This window comes from Scyliorhinus canicula, chromosome 1 (genome assembly GCF_902713615.1).
Source record: "Scyliorhinus canicula chromosome 1, sScyCan1.1, whole genome shotgun sequence".
Lineage (NCBI taxonomy): Eukaryota > Metazoa > Chordata > Chondrichthyes > Carcharhiniformes > Scyliorhinidae > Scyliorhinus > Scyliorhinus canicula.
Window position 1 is genome coordinate 134,389,528 of NC_052146.1, and position 19,807 is coordinate 134,409,334.

The 19,807-nt window shown below is 44.4% G+C and overlaps 1 protein-coding gene across 5 annotated transcripts in view; it reads right to left on the reverse strand.

Moving 5' to 3' along the window:
• Positions 1–19,807, reverse strand: part of macf1a (microtubule actin crosslinking factor 1a) — an 837,043-nt gene that overhangs the window by 244,924 nt on the left and 572,312 nt on the right. For 3 of the 5 annotated variants that reach the window (XM_038800586.1, XM_038800577.1, XM_038800551.1), the window contains 4 exons: positions 12,399–12,548; positions 11,983–12,198; positions 4,087–4,236; positions 1,346–1,579 (listed from right to left, as the gene is read on the reverse strand). The exons of the other annotated variants lie outside the window; for them this stretch is intronic. In XM_038800586.1, the coding sequence (XP_038656514.1) occupies positions 1,346–1,579; positions 4,087–4,236; positions 11,983–12,198; positions 12,399–12,548 (750 nt within the window). The remainder of the gene's footprint in view (positions 1–1,345; positions 1,580–4,086; positions 4,237–11,982; positions 12,199–12,398; positions 12,549–19,807) is intronic. 5 annotated transcript variants of the gene reach the window in all.

The following is a 19,807-nucleotide window of genomic DNA, read 5'->3' on the forward strand; positions in this document are numbered from 1 at the left end:
TTCAGAAATCTCTAAGAACATACAGTTGAGCCAGTTTTATTTTTACCGAGCTGATTAAAAATAGTAACAGCCCTTCGTATTCTGTTCTTATCTCCAACCGTCATGTACACTTTAGCAACCATCGCATGAATTAGTAAAATTGAGCAGGATGTGTCACACAAATACAAGGAATAAATCCCAAGCCACAGTGTGGAAATTTCACAAAAATACATTTTAGAAGCAGTGCAGAATCAGTTGTTATTGAACGACAATGACAGGAAATAGAAGCATGTGATCTTGCAGTTAAAAACCACAGAATAAACTTGAATGACCATTTTCAGATCCACTACAAAGCATTATCTTCATTATAATGTGAGCCAGGGCGAGTTATGGAACAAAAGTATCTGGAAAAAGCAAGGCAAAACAGGTTACAAGATTGACACAATGAACATTGGTTAGAGGGTTACTGATAGCATTGCAGCTCAACAAAAGACACAGGAATAATCTACGCAACGTAATGGAATAGTGTGCTGATATACTACAGTCCTGACTAAAGTCTCCAACTAGAACCTGATTTTCACCAGACTAAAGGCTTCTGGGCTGCTTTACGATAAACCTTGTTGTAGTCAATGACATCACGGTTATGCTTCTGTTCCATAGGCTCAAATCACTTGGAATTCTTTCAATGCTTGGGTTGTGCCATTTTATTTTAAACCCCATTAAAACCAGTCCACTAGAGTATACTGCAACTTAATTTTTATATATCAAGCGCTAAACTGTGTTTAGCTAAATGTTTTCTTATTACCCAACAGGCCCTGAAGTATTTATGTTCTAATTGAATTGCATTATTGTACTAACCCATTTATGTCTTCGGCACCATGGTTGTTTAACAGTCAAGGAAATGCACAGGAAACTGTCCTATGTTCTTGAGTCCCTTGCTCAGTCCTTGCTAGTTAGGCCTGAATTGTACAAATGGTCTTAATGCTCAACATGCTAAAACAGCATAATACAGCTTTCACCAACCAAAAACTGAGTTTTTCATCATTCATATTAATTGTCTTTGTTTTAGGATTCTCACAGTTGGAAACTAATTGTGTATAAACATAACATTATACTGCAGTGATTTTACAACAATGCTTTCAAGTAGAACAATTAGCATTGCAGTTATTTCAAATCACAAAGAACATCAAAGGTCCTTTCCTCCAGTCAAACTTGCGGTATTAGAGTGTAGTCTCAAACTAAATTCTCACCATTTTCTCTATAGCCAGGTAAATATTTTAACAGATTCAACCCAAAACTGTGCAAATATTTTCTGCGGTTTAATATGCATGTATATATTTAAAGCTAGTTGCTGACTGGTGCAAACCTTCTTGGATTCCATAGACTTTTCATTCTGAAGGTGAAGATCTAATGCTCGTGTTCGTGCCACTACTTTTTCAGAAATTTCCCTGAATGATCTCTGTAGCTCATTTAATAGTCTAAGCAACTGTCTGCTTTGCTGAGGAGTTAGGTCTTGGGCACGTTCAGAAATAAATAACTGAATATCAAAAGCTGCATCATCAATATCTGTTTTAGTGCGTGACAGCGATTGTTTCAGTTCCTAGGTGGAGAGAGAGGAAGAACAAATTACTATGAATTTGAATCTCAAAGTGCGATAACACAAATTTTAGAATTGAAGAAAATACTTTAAACACATAAATGAAAAACATTTATTTTCTTTTAGGAAAGCAAAAATGCAATTCCAATGCTTAGATTCAGTAATTGTGTCATAACGGAGTTGCATACACCCAAGATGAAATTTACAGTACTTTATCAAAGATTCTTACTTTGATATTCTCTAAAATCTATTGAGAAGGGCTGTCAAGTAGTACAATAATACTTAACCAATTTCTATCAATGACTTAATATGTAACCCCTCAGGTGATTTGCTCATAAGAATTTGTCTAAATGAGAACTCTGGTTTCTTTTAAATTTCAAAGCATCCTTGCATTTACAACATGCCTGCAAATGGTATTGAAGTTCAAAGGAAACCAGAATAGCTAGGAAAACAGCTAATGAAAACAACCAAATTGGAGGTTGAAATGGAATGGAGTGCTTTTCAATATAACATATTTACACGACAGGTATTAGGAAACCCCCTATATTAGGATTTGGTATTTAACAATACAGCAGGACTTAATGAACTTAGAAACGATGATACTTGTGCAGTAATAATAATGATCTTTATTATTGTCACAAGTAGGCTTACATTAATACTGCAATGAGGTTGCTGTGAAAAGCCCCTAGTCACCACATTCCGGCGCCTGTTCGGGTACACAGAGGGAGAATTCAGAATGTCACAATTACCTAATAGCTCGTCTTTTGGGACTTGTGGGAGGAAACCGGTGCACCCGGAAGAAACCCACGCAGACACGGGGAGAACGTGCAGACTCCGCAGAAACAGTGACCCAAGCCAGGAATCAAAACTTGGATCCTGGCGCTGTGAAGCCATAGTGCTATCCACTATGCTACCCTGTTACCCATAAAGAGGGCCAATTGTTTTAAGGTCAATGTCAAAATATGAATGCGAGACACTTTGGAAGAACAAACTAGACATGCAAATGTGAAAATTGATGGGTAGCTGATCAATATAGCTTGTTCAAAGACTTCAAAGAAAGATCTTAGCACAATTTAAATGAGAAACGTGGAACTAGATATTGAACAGAAGGAGAATAATTCTTTTTAGAATGCTTTAATTCAAGTTCAAATAAATAAATAAATACAAGAGGTTATACTGAAGTAACACGGAAGGAAAATATAAGATGAGAAATAAACGTCAAGAATGAAGCAGGCAAATAAGGCGGTCAGAAACAAGCGAAGCAAAATAATTCGAAAAGGCAGAAGAAAAACAAGTGTGCAAGATTGGAATTCAGTCTTGTTAATCTATTAACTACTATGGAGGAAAAAAAACTACTTGCACATTTCACAAGACGTCATCATTGTTCGTATCTAAGCAACATACAAGATCATAGAGCATTGGTTTGCAACTTTTGCTGCTTTCTTAAGATGATTATTTGGCTCAACGGATACATGTTTGCTTGGAATTTTAGAAGGCATTTGATAAAGTTCCATGTGGAGCTGTCTAAAGGCAATTAAAACTCATGAAATTAGTGCAAATTATCCAGTTGGATGAAAGTGGTTTGGCAGAAGGTGATAATTACACACCTTTCTGCCTGCAGGCATTGCCTGATGTAGTTCATTCTGGATTGCCTATTATACGCACTATTAAAGAAAGCTCAATGCTAGGAGAGTTCTCCAATAATTTAGGCAATTTGCTGAAGGTACCAAGCTATGGGATCAAGTGATGAATTGGACAAATTAAACAGATACAAAATGTCAATGGGTTTTAATGCAGATAACCATTAATTAAAAACACAATCTGGAAATATGAATGAAAGACTTAACAAAAACTGAAAAAGAATTCAAATGCAACCATTTCACCAAAAGTATTCAATCAATAAAAAGTAGTTTGAAACATGGTTTGCCAAGATCTAGGATGCTACTTGAGGGTGTCTATTAGAAAACAAATATCTGTTCTTGAATGTTGTATAATTTAAGACAATAGTTAGAACATTACGGAAATTTGGTCTTCATGGAGGGCGTCCATAATAATAGCTGAGAAATATTTATCCAAGAAATTTAAACTAATTGCATGGGATGGACAAAGGGAGGAGAAAAATTATTTTTTAAAAAACTTAGGCTAGGACAGGGAGTTCAAAGATTTGCATGCAAAATAACCAAATGGGAGGAAAATATAACAGCTACTTCCTCAGGAGTCCAAAGAGAAAATCTACCTTTGGTTATCTATATCATGGGCATGAACTGCTGATCTTTGGAATTCATTATTCTAGTTTTAAACTATTGCTTCATGAAACAGATGTGTTCTGGTGGAAAGATGTTTTAGTCAGGAAATCATCTGTGGGAAAGCTACTTTTGCTATACCAAAGCCATTAATTAAAATTTAATTTAACATTTTGGAATGTTCCTTGGGTTTGTGATGTTATTTTTGTATTGCACACATGTTATTTACTTGTGAGATAATTTGAAATGAGGGGTTCAGTCGTTTACCTTGTATTGCTGTAGATTCTGTTTCAAGGCCATAATATCTTTTGAAGTCTCAGATTCTATCTTATACACAGATTGTGTGGTTTGAATTAGTAACTCCATAAGTGCTCCTTGTTTTTTTTGGAGCTGCTCATACTCTGTGATTACCTTTGACTGAAAACAAAGGAAGAATGTTAGTGCGGTACACTTCTGACATGCAATATCCTAACTATTCTGTTTGGAAAATGATCATCTCCTCCTCCGCTTTCCCAAGCTGCTGTTACTCTTATACAAAAACATTATCTTTATCTGACCAATTTTTTGCTAGATCTCCACAATTTCTAATACCTCTTCATTATATAAAGAGATTATTGCAATTTCAAATCCCAAGTTATTTTCTTTATACTTAAGAACTTTTCAATGAGTTAGCCATAGAGCTTTAGAGCACAGAAAGATATCCCTCAGTCCATAGTGTTTGCATGGGCCATCAAGCACCTATCTATTGTAATTCCATTTTCTAGCACTTGGTCCATTGCTTTGAATGCTCTGGTGTTTCAAATGCTCATCCAAGTACTTTCTTATCCACAACCTTTGATAGTGTTTTGTTTAGAACTAACTACATCTGTTTTTTTCCATCAACATAATTAGAGTGTAACAAGTCAATTTCTGATGAAGTTTGTTTTTGAAGATCTGCCCAATAGTCTGACTGAGTATTGTTAAAGTTTTGTCAAGTCAGTTTAAGAGGCAAGCAAGCAGATCTTTTAGCTTCATAATTGGCAGTTCAGGTACTTTTTAGGCCACCAATAAACCCATTTAACAGCTAAATGAATTGCACTCTTATTCTGGAATTAGAATTTTAGCCAGAGGGACTTCCGGTTGCGGCTATGCGGAGCTAAGCCGCACGTTCGGCAGCTCCCGCTTCAATAGGACTTGTGGACTCTTTTAAGGGCTCCAAATGGCTCTGATTCGACGATTCCCGGTGGGTAAAGGGGTCTGGAGGAAAACCCCCCGGGATTTATGGTGCGGACTTGGAGTGGGGCGAGGAGAAAAATGGCAGCAGCTCCCCTGGAAAAGCGGGGGGAAGGTGGACAAAATGGCGGCCGGTGGAGCCCCTGAGGAGTGGAGGCAGTGGGCTGAGGAGCAGCAGGCGGCCCTTCTGCGCTATTTTACAGAGCTGAAAGGGGAGTTGCTGGGATCCCTGAAGGTTACGACAAGCAAGCTGCTGGAGACCCAGACAACCCAGGGTACAGCGATACTCGAGTTGCAGCAGCAGGCCTCTGAGCGCGAGGATGAGGTCTCGCCCCTCGTGGGGAAGGTGGAGATGCACGAGGCGCTCCACAAAAAGTGGCAAGATCGTTTCGAGGAGATGAAGTTTCGATCAAGGAGGAAGAACTCGCGGATCCTGGGCCTCGCGGAGGGGCTGGAGGGGTCGGACCTGCCGGCCTATGTGGCCGTGATGCTGAACTCGCTGGTGGGGGCAGGATCCTTCCATCTGCCCCTGGAGCTGGAGGGGGCCCATAGAGTACTGGCCAGGCGGCCTAAGGCGAATGAACCCCCGCGCGCGGTGCTGGTGCGGTTCCATTGGTTCAGTGACCGGGAGTGTGTGCTGCGATGGGCCAAGAAGATGAGGAGCAGCAAGTGGGAGAATTCGGTAGTGCGTATCTACCAGGACTGGAGTGCGGAGGTGGCGAAGCGGAGGACCGGGTTCAACCGGACGAAGACGGTGCTCCACAGCAAGCAGGAGAAATTCGGCATGCTGCCGCCTGCACGCTTGTGGGTCACCTACAAGAACTGCCATTACTATTTTGAGTCCCCGGAGGAGGCGTGGGCCTTTGTACAGGCTGAAAAGTTGGACTCGAACTAGGGATTGGGGGCTGTCGGGGTTTTTTGTATCACTGTTTATGCTGGTGCTGGTTATTCTGTTTGTTTTTTTTCCCGCTTTCGGATGATGTTGGTTATGGTTTTGTGTTTTAAGGGGGGTGTTGGGGTCTGTGGTTGATCTGTTTTTGTTTGTACGGGGTTGGTGGATGGGTTGGGACTGCTATTTGGGAGCTGCGTTGAGGGGGTGGGGTGGGGCAGTGGGAAGGCGCGGGCTTTCCTCTGGTTTCCTGCGCTGCGGGACGAGGGGGGTGGAGCTGGAGGCAAGGGGCGTGGATATCAGTTCCGTTTTCCCGCGCTGGAGCGGTGCCAAGGAGCTGCTGCAGGGAGGGAGGGGTGACCCCATATCGGGAGTGGTCGGAGTTAGGGCGGGAGCTGCCGGGGTCAGCAGACGTCAGCTGGCTCACGGGAGTACTATGGAGGGAGCGTCGCGGCTAGGAGGGGTCCTAGCCGGGGGGGGGGGGGGGGGGGGGGGGATACCGGGTTGCTGCTGGATTGGCCAGGGAGGAGCTGGTGTGGGTTGGGGTGAGGTTCTATCGCCATGGGAAACGGGCCGAGTGGGGGGTGCGGGCCAGGGCCGAGCAGTCGATGGGTTATGGCTAGTCGACGGGGGAGGGGGGGGCGGGGTGCCCCCTGATCCGGCTGATCACGTGGAACGTGAGGGGGTTGAATGGGCCGGTTAAGCGGGCCCGGGTGTTTTCGCATCTGAAGGGGCTGAAGGCGGACATGGCTATGCTCCAGGAGACTCACCTGAAGGTGGCGGGCCAGGTTCGTCTGAGGAAGGGGTGGGTGGGGCAGGTTTTCCACTCAGGGCTCGACGCGAAGAACCGGGGGGGGGGTGGCGATCCTGGTGGGTAAGAGGGTGGCGCTTAAGGTGTCTGAGGTGGTGGCGGTAGATATGTGATGGTGAGCGGTAAGTTGCAGGGGGAGAGGGTGGTGTTGGTAAATGTGTATGCCCCAAATTGGGATGATGCTGGTTTCATGAGGCGTATGTTGGGCCGCATTCCTGACCTGGAGGTGGGGGGCCTGATCATGGGGTGGGGGGGAAAGAGACTTCAATACGGCACTGGATCCCCTACTGGATCGTTCTAGTTCAAGGACAGGCAGGAGGCCTTTTTTCTCCCACGTGCACAGGGTTTATTCCCGCATTGATTTCTTTGTCCTGAGTAGGAGGCTGGTCCCGAGGGTGGAGGATGCCGAATATTCGGCTATAGCGATTTCGGACCATGCTCCGCATTGGGTGGATCTGGAGATGGGGGAGGTGCGGGACTAGCGCCCGCTTTGGCGTCTGGACGTGGGGTTGTTGGCTGATGAGGAGGTGTGCAGGAGGGTCCGGGGATGTATCGAGAGGTACCTCGAGGTCAATGATACTGGGGAGGTCCGGATGGGAATGGTGTGGGAGGCTCTGAAGGCAGTGAATAGGGGGGAGCTGATCTCCATCCGAGCCCATAGGGAGAGGGGGGAGAGGGAGAGACTGGTGGGGGAGCTGTTGAGTGTAGATAGGAGGTATGCGGAGGCCCCGGAGGAGGGATTGCTGGGGGAGCGGCATAGCCTGCAGGCCAAGTTTGATTTATTGACCACTAGAAAGGCGGAGACACAGTGGAGGAAGGCGCAGGGAGCGGTCTACGAATATGGAGAGAAGGCGAGCAGGATGCTGGCGCATCAGCTTCGCAAGCGGGATGCGGCTAGGGAGATTGATGGAGTGAAGGATAGGGGTGGGAATGTGGTGCGGCAGGGGGCAGAGGTCAATGGGGTCTTTAGGGACTTCTACAGGGAACTGTACCGGTCGGAGCCGTCGGTGGTGGTGGGGGAGGGGAATGGAGAGCTTTTTGGACAGGCTGCGATTTCCAAGGGTGCAGGAGGAGCAGGTGGAGGGACTGGGGGCGCCGATCGAGTTGGAGGAGCTGGTTAGAGGGATTGGCCACATGCAGTCGGGGAAGATGCCGGGACCGGATGGGCTCCCGGTTGAATTTTATAAGAAATACGCGGAACTGTTGGGCCCCCTGTTGGTTCAGACCTTTAACGAGGCATGGGAGGGGGGTGTTTTGCCCCCGATGATTTCACGGGCGCTGATTTACCTGATCCTGAAGCGGGATAAGGACCCCTTGCAGTGTGGATCATATAGGCCAATTTCACTGCTGAATGTGGACGCCAAGTTGCTGGCGAAGATCGTGGCCACTGGAATAGAGGACTGTGTGCCGGGGGTGATACATGAAGATCAGATGGGTTTTGTGAAGGGGAGGCAGCTGAACACTAACGTGCGAAGGCTGCTAAATGTGATAATGATGCCGGCGGCAGAAGGAGAGGCGGAGATTGTGGTGGCATTGGATGCGGAGAAGGCCTTTGACAGGGTTGAGTGGGGGTACTTGTGGGAGGTGTTAGAGAGGTTCGGGTTTGGGGGGGGGTTTATTAAATGGGTGAGGTTGCTGTACGAGGCCCCGATGGCGAGTGTAGTGACAAACGGGAGGAGGTCCGAGTACTTCAGGCTCTACCGTGGGACGAGGCAGGGGTGCCCCCTGTCCCCCTTGCTTTTTGCGTTGGCAATTGAGCCTCTGGCCATGGCGCTCAGGGAGTCGGGGAGATGGAGGGGTCTGGTGCGGGGTGGGGAGGAGCACCGAGTGTCGCTTTATGCAGATGATTTGCTGCTGTATGTAGCAGACCCGGTGGAGGGAATGCCGGAGGTGATGGAGATTCTTGCTGAGTTTGGGAGTTTCTCGGGCTACAAGTTGAATCTGGGCAAGTTGAAGGTGTCGTACACCTGGGAGATCAGGAGGAGGGGATTGGTAGGCTCCCGCTAAAAAAGACAGTGAGGAGTTTTAGGTACCTGGGGGTTCAGGTGGCTAGGAGTTGGGGGACTTTGCATAAGCTTCATTTTACTAGGTTGGTGAAGCAGATGGAGGAGGAGTTTAAGAGGTGGGACATGCTGCCGCTGTCGTTGGCGGGTAGAGTACAGTCCGTGAAAATGACGGTGCTCCCAAGGTTTTTGTTTTTGTTTCAGTGCCTCCCCATTTTCATTCCGAGGGCCTTTTGTAGGAGGGTGAATAACAGCATCATGGGATTTGTTTGGGCGCATGGGACTCAGAGGGTGAGGAGGGTCTTTTTGGAGCGGGGCAGGGATAGAGGGGGGCTGGCGCTGCCCAACCTCTCTGGATACTATTGGGCAACTAATGTCTCGATGGTACGTAAGTGGGTAATGGATGGGGAGGGGGCAGCATGGAAACGGATGGAGATGGCGTCCTGTGGAGGCACGAACCTGAAGGCACTGGTAACGGCGCCGTTGTCACTCCCTCCAACGAGGTACACTACAAGCCCGGTGGCGGCTACCCTCAAGATTTGGGGGCAGTGGAGGCGATACAGGGGGGAAGTGGGGGGCTCGGTGGAGGCCCCGCTGCGGGGGAACCACCAGTTTGTCCCAGGGAACATTGATGGCGGGTTCCTGTGGTAGCACAGGACGGGCATAAGGAAGTTGGGAGACCTGTTCATTGACCTGTTCATTGATGCAAGCCTGGGTGAGCTGGAGGAGACGTTTGAGCTCCCCCCGGGGAATATGTTCAGGTACCTTCAGGTTAAGGCGTTTGCTAGGCGGCAGGTGGAGGGGTTCCCTTTGCTGCCCCCGCGGGGGGTAAGAGATAGGGTGCTTTCGGGGGTGTGGGTCGGGGATGGGAAGGTGTCTGACATCTACCAGGTGATGCAGGAGGTGGAGGAGGCATCGGTAGAGGAGCTGAAGGCTAAGTGGGAAGTGGAGCTAGGGGAGCAGATTGAGGGGGGACATGGGCGGACGCCCTGGAGAGGGTGAACTCCTCCTCTTCATGTGCGATGCTTGGCCTCATCCAGTTCAAGGTACTGCACAGGGCTGCAGGTTTTCTGGGGGTGAGGACAGGTGCATCAGGTGTTCGGGGAGCCCGGGGAACCATGCCCATATGCTTTGGGCGTGCCCAGCACTGGAGGAATTTTGGAAGGGGGTAGCAAGGACGGTGTCAAGGGTGGTAGGATCCAGGGTCAAACCAGGCTGGGGACTTGCGATATTTTGGATTGGGGTGGAGCCGGGAGTACAGGAGGCGAAAGAGGCCGGTGTTTTGGCCTTTGCATCCCTAGTAGCCCGGTGGAGGATCTTGTTGCAATGGAAAGATGCGAGACCCCCAAATGTGGAGACCTGGATCAATGACATGGCGGGATTCATTAAGCTGGAGAAGGTCAAATTCGCCCTGAGGGGGTCGGTACAACGGTTCTTTAGGCGGTGGCAGCCTTTCCTCGACTTTCTGGCTCAACGATAAGGAACTAGGTCAGCAGCAGCAGCAATCCGGGGGGGGGGGAAGGGGGTTTTCAGGGGGGTATTGTTTATGTTAATTTAATTATTTTTAATTTATTTTGTTGTTTATTGGGTTTGGGGGGGGCTGGGGGGGGTTCGTTATATGCGTTGTTACGGGTGCCGGGGGGTGTTTATTATTGTTATTATTATTATTGTTCTGTTGCTATACATTTTTCAAAAAATTTCAATAAAAATTATTTAAAAAAAAAAAGAATTTTAGCCAGAGTACATTCCAAAACATATCCAGTACCAGTCATCGTCCACTTTATCTCACTGAACAAGTGCATATTGCACTAGCATAGTTGACAAATAGTGGTGAATTACTGCCATCATAAGGTTGGCAATGATACAGGTTTAAACAACATATTGTACCAGATGGTGTAAAATTGGTCAAATCTTAATTTTACAGTAGGTATTTCACAGAAATGATATAAGATGGATACTTCATCATCAGATATCTACAATTCAATAGAGTCAAGAGTTCAGGGGAAGCAAAAAGGAAAATTAAGTTGAGACCATACCGAATTGCCTATTCCTGCTCCTAAATCTTATGTAATTGTCTCCGGCGCCGTTTTTCAGGGGGTGAAATTCACGCCCCTCAGTTGCCCCCCCCCCCCCCCCCCCCCCCCCCGGCAATTCTCCGGGCCGAGTGGCCATCCGTTATTGGCCAGTCCCACCGGTGTGGCTTATGCATGGTCCCACATGGCGGGACCTGGCAGGTAAGTCGGCGGGGGCAGACCTCAGGGGGATCCAACCCCAGGGGAGGCACCCACGGTGGCCTGGCCCGCGATCAGATCCCACTGATCTGCGGGCGGACCGGTTCCATGGGGGCACTTCTTCCTTCCGCGCCGGGCCTTGTTGGGCTCGGCCATTGCCGAGAAGAGAACCCCCCCGCGCATGCACCAAAATTAGCCGTCCGGTCTGCGCATGTGCGGAACCACACCGGTGGTTCCGCACATGCGCGAGATCACGCTGGCCTTTCGGCGCAGTCCCTTTGGCGCTGGCTGGAGTGGCGCCAACCCCTCCGCCGTCCACCTAGTCCCCGAAAGTGCGGAGAATTCGCACTTTTGGGGGCTGTTGACGCTGGAATGGTTGGAGCCAGTTCTCCCGCCAGCATGGGGACTTAGTCCCCCAGAAGGGAGAATCCCGCTGAATTTGTTCTAACTGGTACAAAACATAATTACCATAGCCTAAGGTTAAGATTTTTAAAAACACAAAATGCGCCATAAGCAGAGACTCAAACAGTTTATATAATTTGTTCCTGATTCCAGGGGAGACCATTTATTGGAGCTCAACATTACTATGGTGCTGTGATGCACCATAATTTTTGATTATGAAAGCAGAGACAAATTAGTTAGACATTAATTTGGATTTATGTGGAGATTGCAATAGCCAAATAAAGTAACTTAAGTGATAGTGTAGTGACTGCAAATATGAAGTGTTGGGTTTGCAACAATTTACCCAACCTTAAACAACGATCTTCACCAATGGTTAAGAATTCCCATGAGTTATTGCCATCCTTACACCGGTTATCTGTTGGATAGACTGCATACTAATCAAACAAATACTGTAGCAAGTAGTTAGCCTCCAGGGTTTGATGAAGGATAACATATAAATGAAGTGGTAAATAAATTAAGTTTTCTAAATATTATGGTTCAATTTATATGTAGATGAAATCTAAAATAATAACATTATTAACTGCTTATTTTACAACATTCTTTCACATAGCTCACTTTCTCAGTTGCCAGCGTGTTTGTCAAAGTTCCATGCCAAGCTTTTGACACTTCACGGACTGAAGTAAATGATATTTGCAAATTTTTTGAGTCTTTCTCAAGTGCTTTCAATAACTGTTTTGGCACATGTTGTGTGCATCCTTCGAGTATATTATTGACTGATGCCAGTTCTTGATCAATCAGGATTGATAGCTCCTCCAGTTCTACTTCAAAATCCTGAAAATGCAGGATAAGTTACCAAAACTCATTACCATTCAATAAAAATATTCACAAAAAACTAACTGAAACAAGCAAACAAAAGAAAATTTGATACATAGTTTAACAACTAAACTTGAGCAAAATTTACTGAAGATGTATGTGCAAAGAATTCAATCTTATAAAAGATAATTCTGAATGATTAAGCATCCTGTACTAACCTCTGCCACGCGGAATTGTTCATGAAGCATGGCAAGGTTGGTACCAGCTGATTGCTGCTCCTTCAGTCTGACCTCCACATCCAGTACGAGAGAGAGGTAAGTGACAAGATTCTCATCATGCTCCAGGCATTGATGTTTACTGTATACAGGCTAGTGACACAGGCAACAAAGAAATCAAACTTACTTGCATATTTTAAAATTATTAGTCAAATCTACTGGAGACAATTTTAATTTGGATTGATTTAAATTATTAATTTTGATTGCAATGCTGACAAGAGAGAGAGTTCATGTTGAACTGTAGCAATAAGTGGAAGATTAGGATATTTGCAGGCATTTTTACAGTAATGTAGGGCAAAATAGTTAATGTCTTGGTAGGTTAAGATGGAAAAAAGTAACTTTCTATCTTTCCTTTAATCGTTCAAAATAAATTATTCTCTACATAGCAAAATATTAACTCTCCCAATCTACAAGGTCAACCAGAGGACAAGAGAGCACTAAACTCTGTAGTTAAAGCACAAAGACTGCAATATGTATTTTGGAACTTTAACAAAAGAATATTCTAAAAGAGCTTCAAGTAGATGAAGATTGAATACTGAATGCCAATCGGAGTGAGAAGTTATGATCAAAGGTATGGTTGGAAAGCTGGAAAGAGAAACCATTTAGTTCAGCTACATTGGCTGCATTGATATTGTCATGTGAGAGTCCCTTTAAGAAATGGGTGTTTAGAAATGGTATGTATATAAATATCTGTAGTGAGAGTACCTTTAAGAAATGAATGTTTATTACTGCAGTGATGTCAGAGAGTGGGTGGAGCTGGGCTGTCAACTTTTCACTTTTGTTTTAGGCTGTTTGCTGCAGTGTGTTTTAGTTTCGTTTTCAGAGCTGGATAGCTGCAGTCACAGCCAGAAGGTGTATTAGAGTTTCTCTCTGTAATCTAAAGATTGTAAATCGATCCTGGTGATTTAAAACTAATAACAGTAGTGACTTTAACCTGATGTACTTCTGGTAAAAGGTGTTTTAAGTCTTATGGATGTTAAAAGGAAAGCTTAAAGGATTACTTAGTGTTGTATTCTTTGGGAGTTGTATTTGAATTAATGGCTGCTAAGATGTTCACTGTGTGTTTTAAAAAGGTTAACTTGAGTTCATAGAATAAACAGTGTTTTGCTTTAAAAAATACTTTTCCATTTCTGCTGTACCACACCCTGTAGAGTGGAACGTGTGCTCCCTCCCCATACCACAATCTATTAAAAGTTGTGGGTCAGGTGAACTCCATGATACACTTTAAGGTTCTCTAAACCCTGGCCCATAACAATATTTGGAAGTGGAACCTCAAAAATATCAGAGAGGTTAAGCAGATAAAAAAGATAACATTCTGAGGTTGCACTCACTAAGGATATTAGCTATTTTCTCAAGGTCAGCTTTGTTGATGTGTTCAAGGTGGAAATCAGACTGTAGGATTTCCAATCGGAAGACATGAGAGAACTGAGCACAATGATGATATCAGTTTCAAGGAACTTTGGAGTGGAAAAGGAAATTGGAGATTGAGCAGAAGTTGGAGAAGATAGAAACGGTGTGGGGGAGAGGGAATGATAATGTTGCAGGGGAAGCAATGGTAAGAATAGAGCGTATAGGGAGAAGAAAATTAATGAATTAATCAGGAGTTGAGTGGGGAGATGATTGAGGAGTATGTGTTGGGCATTAAAGAAGAGGGGAGCTCAGAGACAGCAAGACAAGAAATGGGTGGCAAACATGTGAAAGGAAGAATGAAAGGGTAGGAGAGGTTTGGCTGAAGCAACTGCATGGTGATGCCAATTCTTGAGACAATAAAGTTCAAGGAGCTACTTCCATGTTTCTCCTTCATGGGATGTGGGCATCACTGGTTCGGTTTTATTGCCCATCCCCAATTTTCTAGAGTAGGGTAAGTGTTGGAAGTGGAACCAATGGAAGTAAGGGAACTGAAACAACAGTTTGTCAGAAAGGATTGTCCTTGTCCTCCAGAGGATGTTCCTATTCAAACAGGAAAATTCAATGTCGAATGGCTTGGAATGATTAGGTCTGATCTGGCAGTAGATGGAAAGGGCAACCATGAACAAGGTGCCACAAAGTATAAAGTCCTCAGATTTAAGGATGGAATATCTTCTCATGAAACAGCAGGGATTAAAGATAGGGAGGGGTTTGATAGGGACAAGGACGCAAGGGTGAAAAAGGAGGGAACTGTGCAACAAGTCAATAGAGAACGGTCAAACGACAGGTGGGAAGTTAGTGTGGTGATAAATAGCAATCCACAAAGGATGGGGATTGGTGGGTAGAAAGAGTTATTCCCATAGGGTAGAGAATGAGGATAATGGAATTGTAAATAAGTAGGGAGAAGAGACTGATGAGTAAAATGGAAATTGGAATTGATTAAGATGACAGGGTCATGCCAGATGAGACAGTGGTGGAGGTGGCTGATCTGTTCTTAGTAGGTGTGAAGAATGAGTTTGAAAGAGAGGAATCAAAGGGAATCTAGTTGGAGGCTGAAATAGTTGCTTAATGCAGAGGCTGAAGGAGAGAAAGTACAAACTATCAGCAAGTAAGTCCTGCATATATCTTATAATGGTCTGTTCAGACCAAATAAGGATGTATAGGACTTAATTACAAGAGTTCTTTACAGAGGCATCTTGAGCTCCTGTATCAATGGATCATCCTTTCTATCACGTCAGGCGTTTGCAGAAGGTTCTGGTGTTCAGCTGTTAACAGCAACTTCAAAGTATAATAAGCTCACATGAGCCTAAAGCAGAATCCTGATAATATCCTTTCTTGGGGTGACTGGAGGCAGGTAGATTGTGTGCTATGTGAGTATGTGTAAATAATTACCTGCACCAAGAAAAAACTCTGCCAATTTATCTTGACCTTCAATGGCATCATCATGCCAGAGCAAAACAACAACTTGTATTCATATAATGCCTTTCATGAAATAAAATATCCCAAGCACTTCAGAGGAGCATCATAAAGCAAAGTTGTTGGTGAGAAAACTAGCAATGGTAAAGCCAGCGAATATTCTGTTGTTAGAGATGGTCGTTGCCTGACACTAGTGAGGTGGAAATGTTACTCGTCACTCATCAGGCCAAGTCTGGATGCTGTCCAGGTTTTGCTGCATACTGACATGAGCTGACTTATTATCTGAAGACTGTGCAATGGTCAGCGAAAAGCCCCACTTCTGATCTTACAGTGGAGAGGTGGTCATTGATGAAATAGTTGAAAAATGCTAGCCCCCCTGAGGAACCCCTGTAGCGATGTCCTGGGGTTTAGCTCCAAATACCACAACGAGTATCCTTTGTGCAGATCTGAATTTACCCAATGCAAACATTTCATCCTGATTGCCAATGACCAGTTTTATCTGGGCACCTTGTTTCCACACTCAATCAAATGCTGCCTTCCTATAAAGTGCAGTCACTCTTGCCTCATCTCTTGGTCATGTTTGGACCAAGGCTGTGTCATGACCAGTACAGTCATGTCATATTATGAACTTTCAGATTCTATTTTTACATATTGGACACAAACAAGCTGTTAAGATGGTTGTCAGAAATCATGTGACTTTGGCATTTAGATGACAGGCAGTATCAAGTCTTTGGTGAATATGTAATGAAATATGGACATAGACTGCCTGTCTCCATGTTTTATACAGGACAAAAGGGAATATTGAAATTCAGCCATTAACTTCCCATTGTATCACAATGGCCTTCTCCATCCAAATTAAACTGGACGGACCAGAAGTATTAACCCAGCCATCATGCAATCAAAACTGGCTTAGGGACTGCAGCCTTATTACCCCAAGAACCCGCAGATCCATCAGAACTATCAGTCATTAACCAGTCCAAGAACCAGACTCTGAATTGGGAGCAGTGGGCCCTCTGACCTCTTGCACCTGCTCCAGCATTCAATAAGATCATGGCTGATCAGATTGGGGCCTCAACTCCACATTCTGCCTGCATGGATTACCTTTGGCTGCCTTGTTAGTCAAGAATTTATCTACTGCTGCCGTAAAAATATTATTGACCTTGCCTCCATGGCTCTTTGGAAAAGATAGTTCCAAAGATTCACAGCCTTCAGAAAAAATAATTTATTTTCATCTTTGTCTTAAATGGGAGACTTCTTATTTTAAACTGTGTCCCTTAGTTCTAGTCTCTCCCACAAGGTGATACATCCTTTCAGCAACCACACTGTCAAGTCCCCTCAGGATTTTGTATGCTTCATTAAGACCAGCTCTCAATCTTCTAAACTCCAATGGATACAGATCCTGCCTGTCCAGCCTGTAAGAAAATCCCACATCCCAGCTATCATTTACGTGAATCTTCTCTGAACAGCTTGTAATGCATTTGTATCCTTTCTTAAATAAGGAGACCAAAACCAGGTACAGCACCCGAGATGGGGTCTCACCAACACCCTGCACAACTGTATCAAAACAGCCCTACTTTTGTATTCCATTCTCCTTGCAACAAATGACAACATATTATTTGCCTTCCTAATTATTTGCTTTATCTGCATACTAACTTTTCCTGATTAACATGCTCGGAAACCCAGAACCCTCTGTATTCCTCAGAGCTTTGCAATCCCTCTCCATTTAGATAATATGCTGCTTTTCTATTCTTGCTCCCAAAGTAGAGAAGTTAGCATTTATCAACATTGTACTCCATCTGCCAAACTTTGCCCACTCACTTAACCTGTCTATGTCCCTTTGCAAACTCACTACGCTCCCTTCACAACTTACTTTTCTTCCTAACTTTGTGTCATCAACAAATCTAGCAACCATACATTTGGTCCCTTCATCCAAGTCATTGATATAAATGGTAAATAGTTAAGGCCCCAGCATTGGTGCCCTGAGGCACTTCACTAGTCACCCCTTGCCAACCCCAAAAAGACACTCTGCTTCCTGTTAGCTGACCAAATCTCTATCAATGCTAACATGTTACCCGCTTCACCATAAGCTCTTATTTTGTGTCGCCACCTTTCATGTGGCACCTGTTCAAATCCTTTCTGGAAATCTAAGTATAGCATATCCACGGATCCCCTTCATCTGGTTTATCTGTTACTTCCTCAAAGAACACCAATTAAGGAGTCAAACATGATTTCCCTTTCACAAAACTATGTTGAAACTGCCTTATAGGTACCTTGCCATAGCCTCCTTAATAATACATTTCAGCATTTTTCCTCTGACAGATGTTAAGCCAACTGGCATGTATTTTCCTACTTTGTCTCCCTCCTGTCTTGAATAGAGGAGTCACATTCTCTATTTTCCAATCTGATGGGACCTTTCCAGAATCTGGAGCATTTTACCACTCCATCAGTCTATTCTCAATCATCAGTAAAGTGATGGAAGGTGTCATCAACAGTGCTGTCAAGTGGCACTTGCTTAGCAATAACCTGCTCACTGATCATCAGTTTGGGTCCTCCAGGGTCACTCAGCTTCTGACCTCTTTACAGCCGTGGTTCAAAATGCTGAATTCCAGAGGGGAGGCGAGAACAATTGCCCTTGACATCAAGGCAGCATTTGACAGAGTATGGCATCCAGAAGCCGTAACAAAACTGGAGTCAATGGGAAGAGAGGGAAAAACTCTGCTGGTTCGAGTCATACTTGGTACAAATTAAGATGGTTGTGGTTGTTGGAGGACAATTATCTCAATTCCAGGACATTGCTTCAAGAGTTACTCAGAGTAGTGTCCTAGGCTCAACTATCTTCAGTTGCTTCATCAATAACCTTCCTGGCATCATAAGGTCAAAAGTGAGGATAACTGCACAATGTTCAGCAACATTTGAGACTCCTCAGACACTGATGCAGTCCATGTCCAAATGCAGTAAGCCTGGACAATATCCAGGCTTGGGCGGACAGTGGCAAGTAACATTCATGCCACGCAAGTACCAGGCAATGACCATCTCCAATCAGAGAGAATCGAATAATCGCCCCATGACATTCAATGGCATTACCAATGCTGAATCTCCCACTATCAACATCCTGGAGTTACCATTGACAGAAACTAACTGGGTTGGCCATATAAATACTGTGGCTACAAGAGCTAGTCAGTGGTTAGGAATCCTGCGGCATGTAACTCACCTCCTGACTCCCCAAAGACTGACCACCATCTACAAGTCAGAGGTGTTTTGGAATGCTTTCCACTTGCCTGGATGAGTGCAGCTCCAACAGCATTCAAGAAGCTCGCCACAAACATTCGCTCCCTCCACCACCGATGAACAACTGCAGCAGCTTGTACCATCTACAAGATTCACTGGAGGAACTCATCAAGGTTCCTTAAGCAGCACCTTACAAAGACACAAGCGCTATCATCTAGAAGGGCAAGGTCTGCAGACACATGGGAACACCACCCCCTAGAAATTCCCCTCCAAGTCACTCACAATTCTGATTTGGGTATATATTGCCATTTATTTACTGTCACTGGGTCAAAATCTTGGAACACCTCCGCTAACAGCACTGTGGGACTGCAGCGGTTCAATAAGGAGCTCACCACCACCGTCTCAAGGGTAATTAGCGATGGACAACAAATGCTGGTCTAGCCACCGATGTCACATCCCATAAAAATGAATTTTTAAAAACCTAAAGCCCTGCTCTCAAGTAGACTCATCTCAAATGGGTGGGAGGATATTAATCTGTGCGTGGATGTCGGACAAATGAAGCAGCAAACAATTCCTGCAGGAATGAGAAGTTCTATTCCCACCCCACCTGCTGTTCCCTCCTTACATGGTTGCTATAATAATTATAGAAATGATTTCTGCTGATGAACCCATTTTACCTTTATTATAACAAGCACTACACAAGCAGATAATGGTCAAAGCAAGCCAAAGAAAGAATTGTGGAGGAAAAGGAGGAACAGACATAAATTCAGGATGATTGTTATATAGAATAAGAAACGAAATGACTATGCCTACACAATTCACAGAAATCATTTTAAATTCATAATTTACACTTCGCCATTGGGGATCAGCCCAAAGTGGATCATTTGATCACAGAATCTTACAGTACAAAAGCAGGCTATTCAGCCATTGCTGGCTCTTCAAAGTCCTGAGTTAAAATTTGAAATTGCTGCTTGAACAATGATGAGCAGTCATTCCTAAAGACGTCTCATGATTTGAATACAAGAGAAAGTAAACAAAGCTATTAGAAGTTTAGCTTTTTCATATAGTTCAGTTGATGAATGAATTCTGATCATATACTAGAAAAAAGTAGTATTTTCACACAGATATTGCTAGTAGCTGCCTTCAATTTCATCCAGCTGATATCAGCTAAAAGTTTTTGTTTTGTAAATTTAGAAAATGTAATCTATTGAGGCCACAGAGTGGATATAGAACTTGCCTCAGAAGTGTTTGTTAATTTTTAAATTTGATAACTTCAAATTGAATTGTTATTCATTCATTAA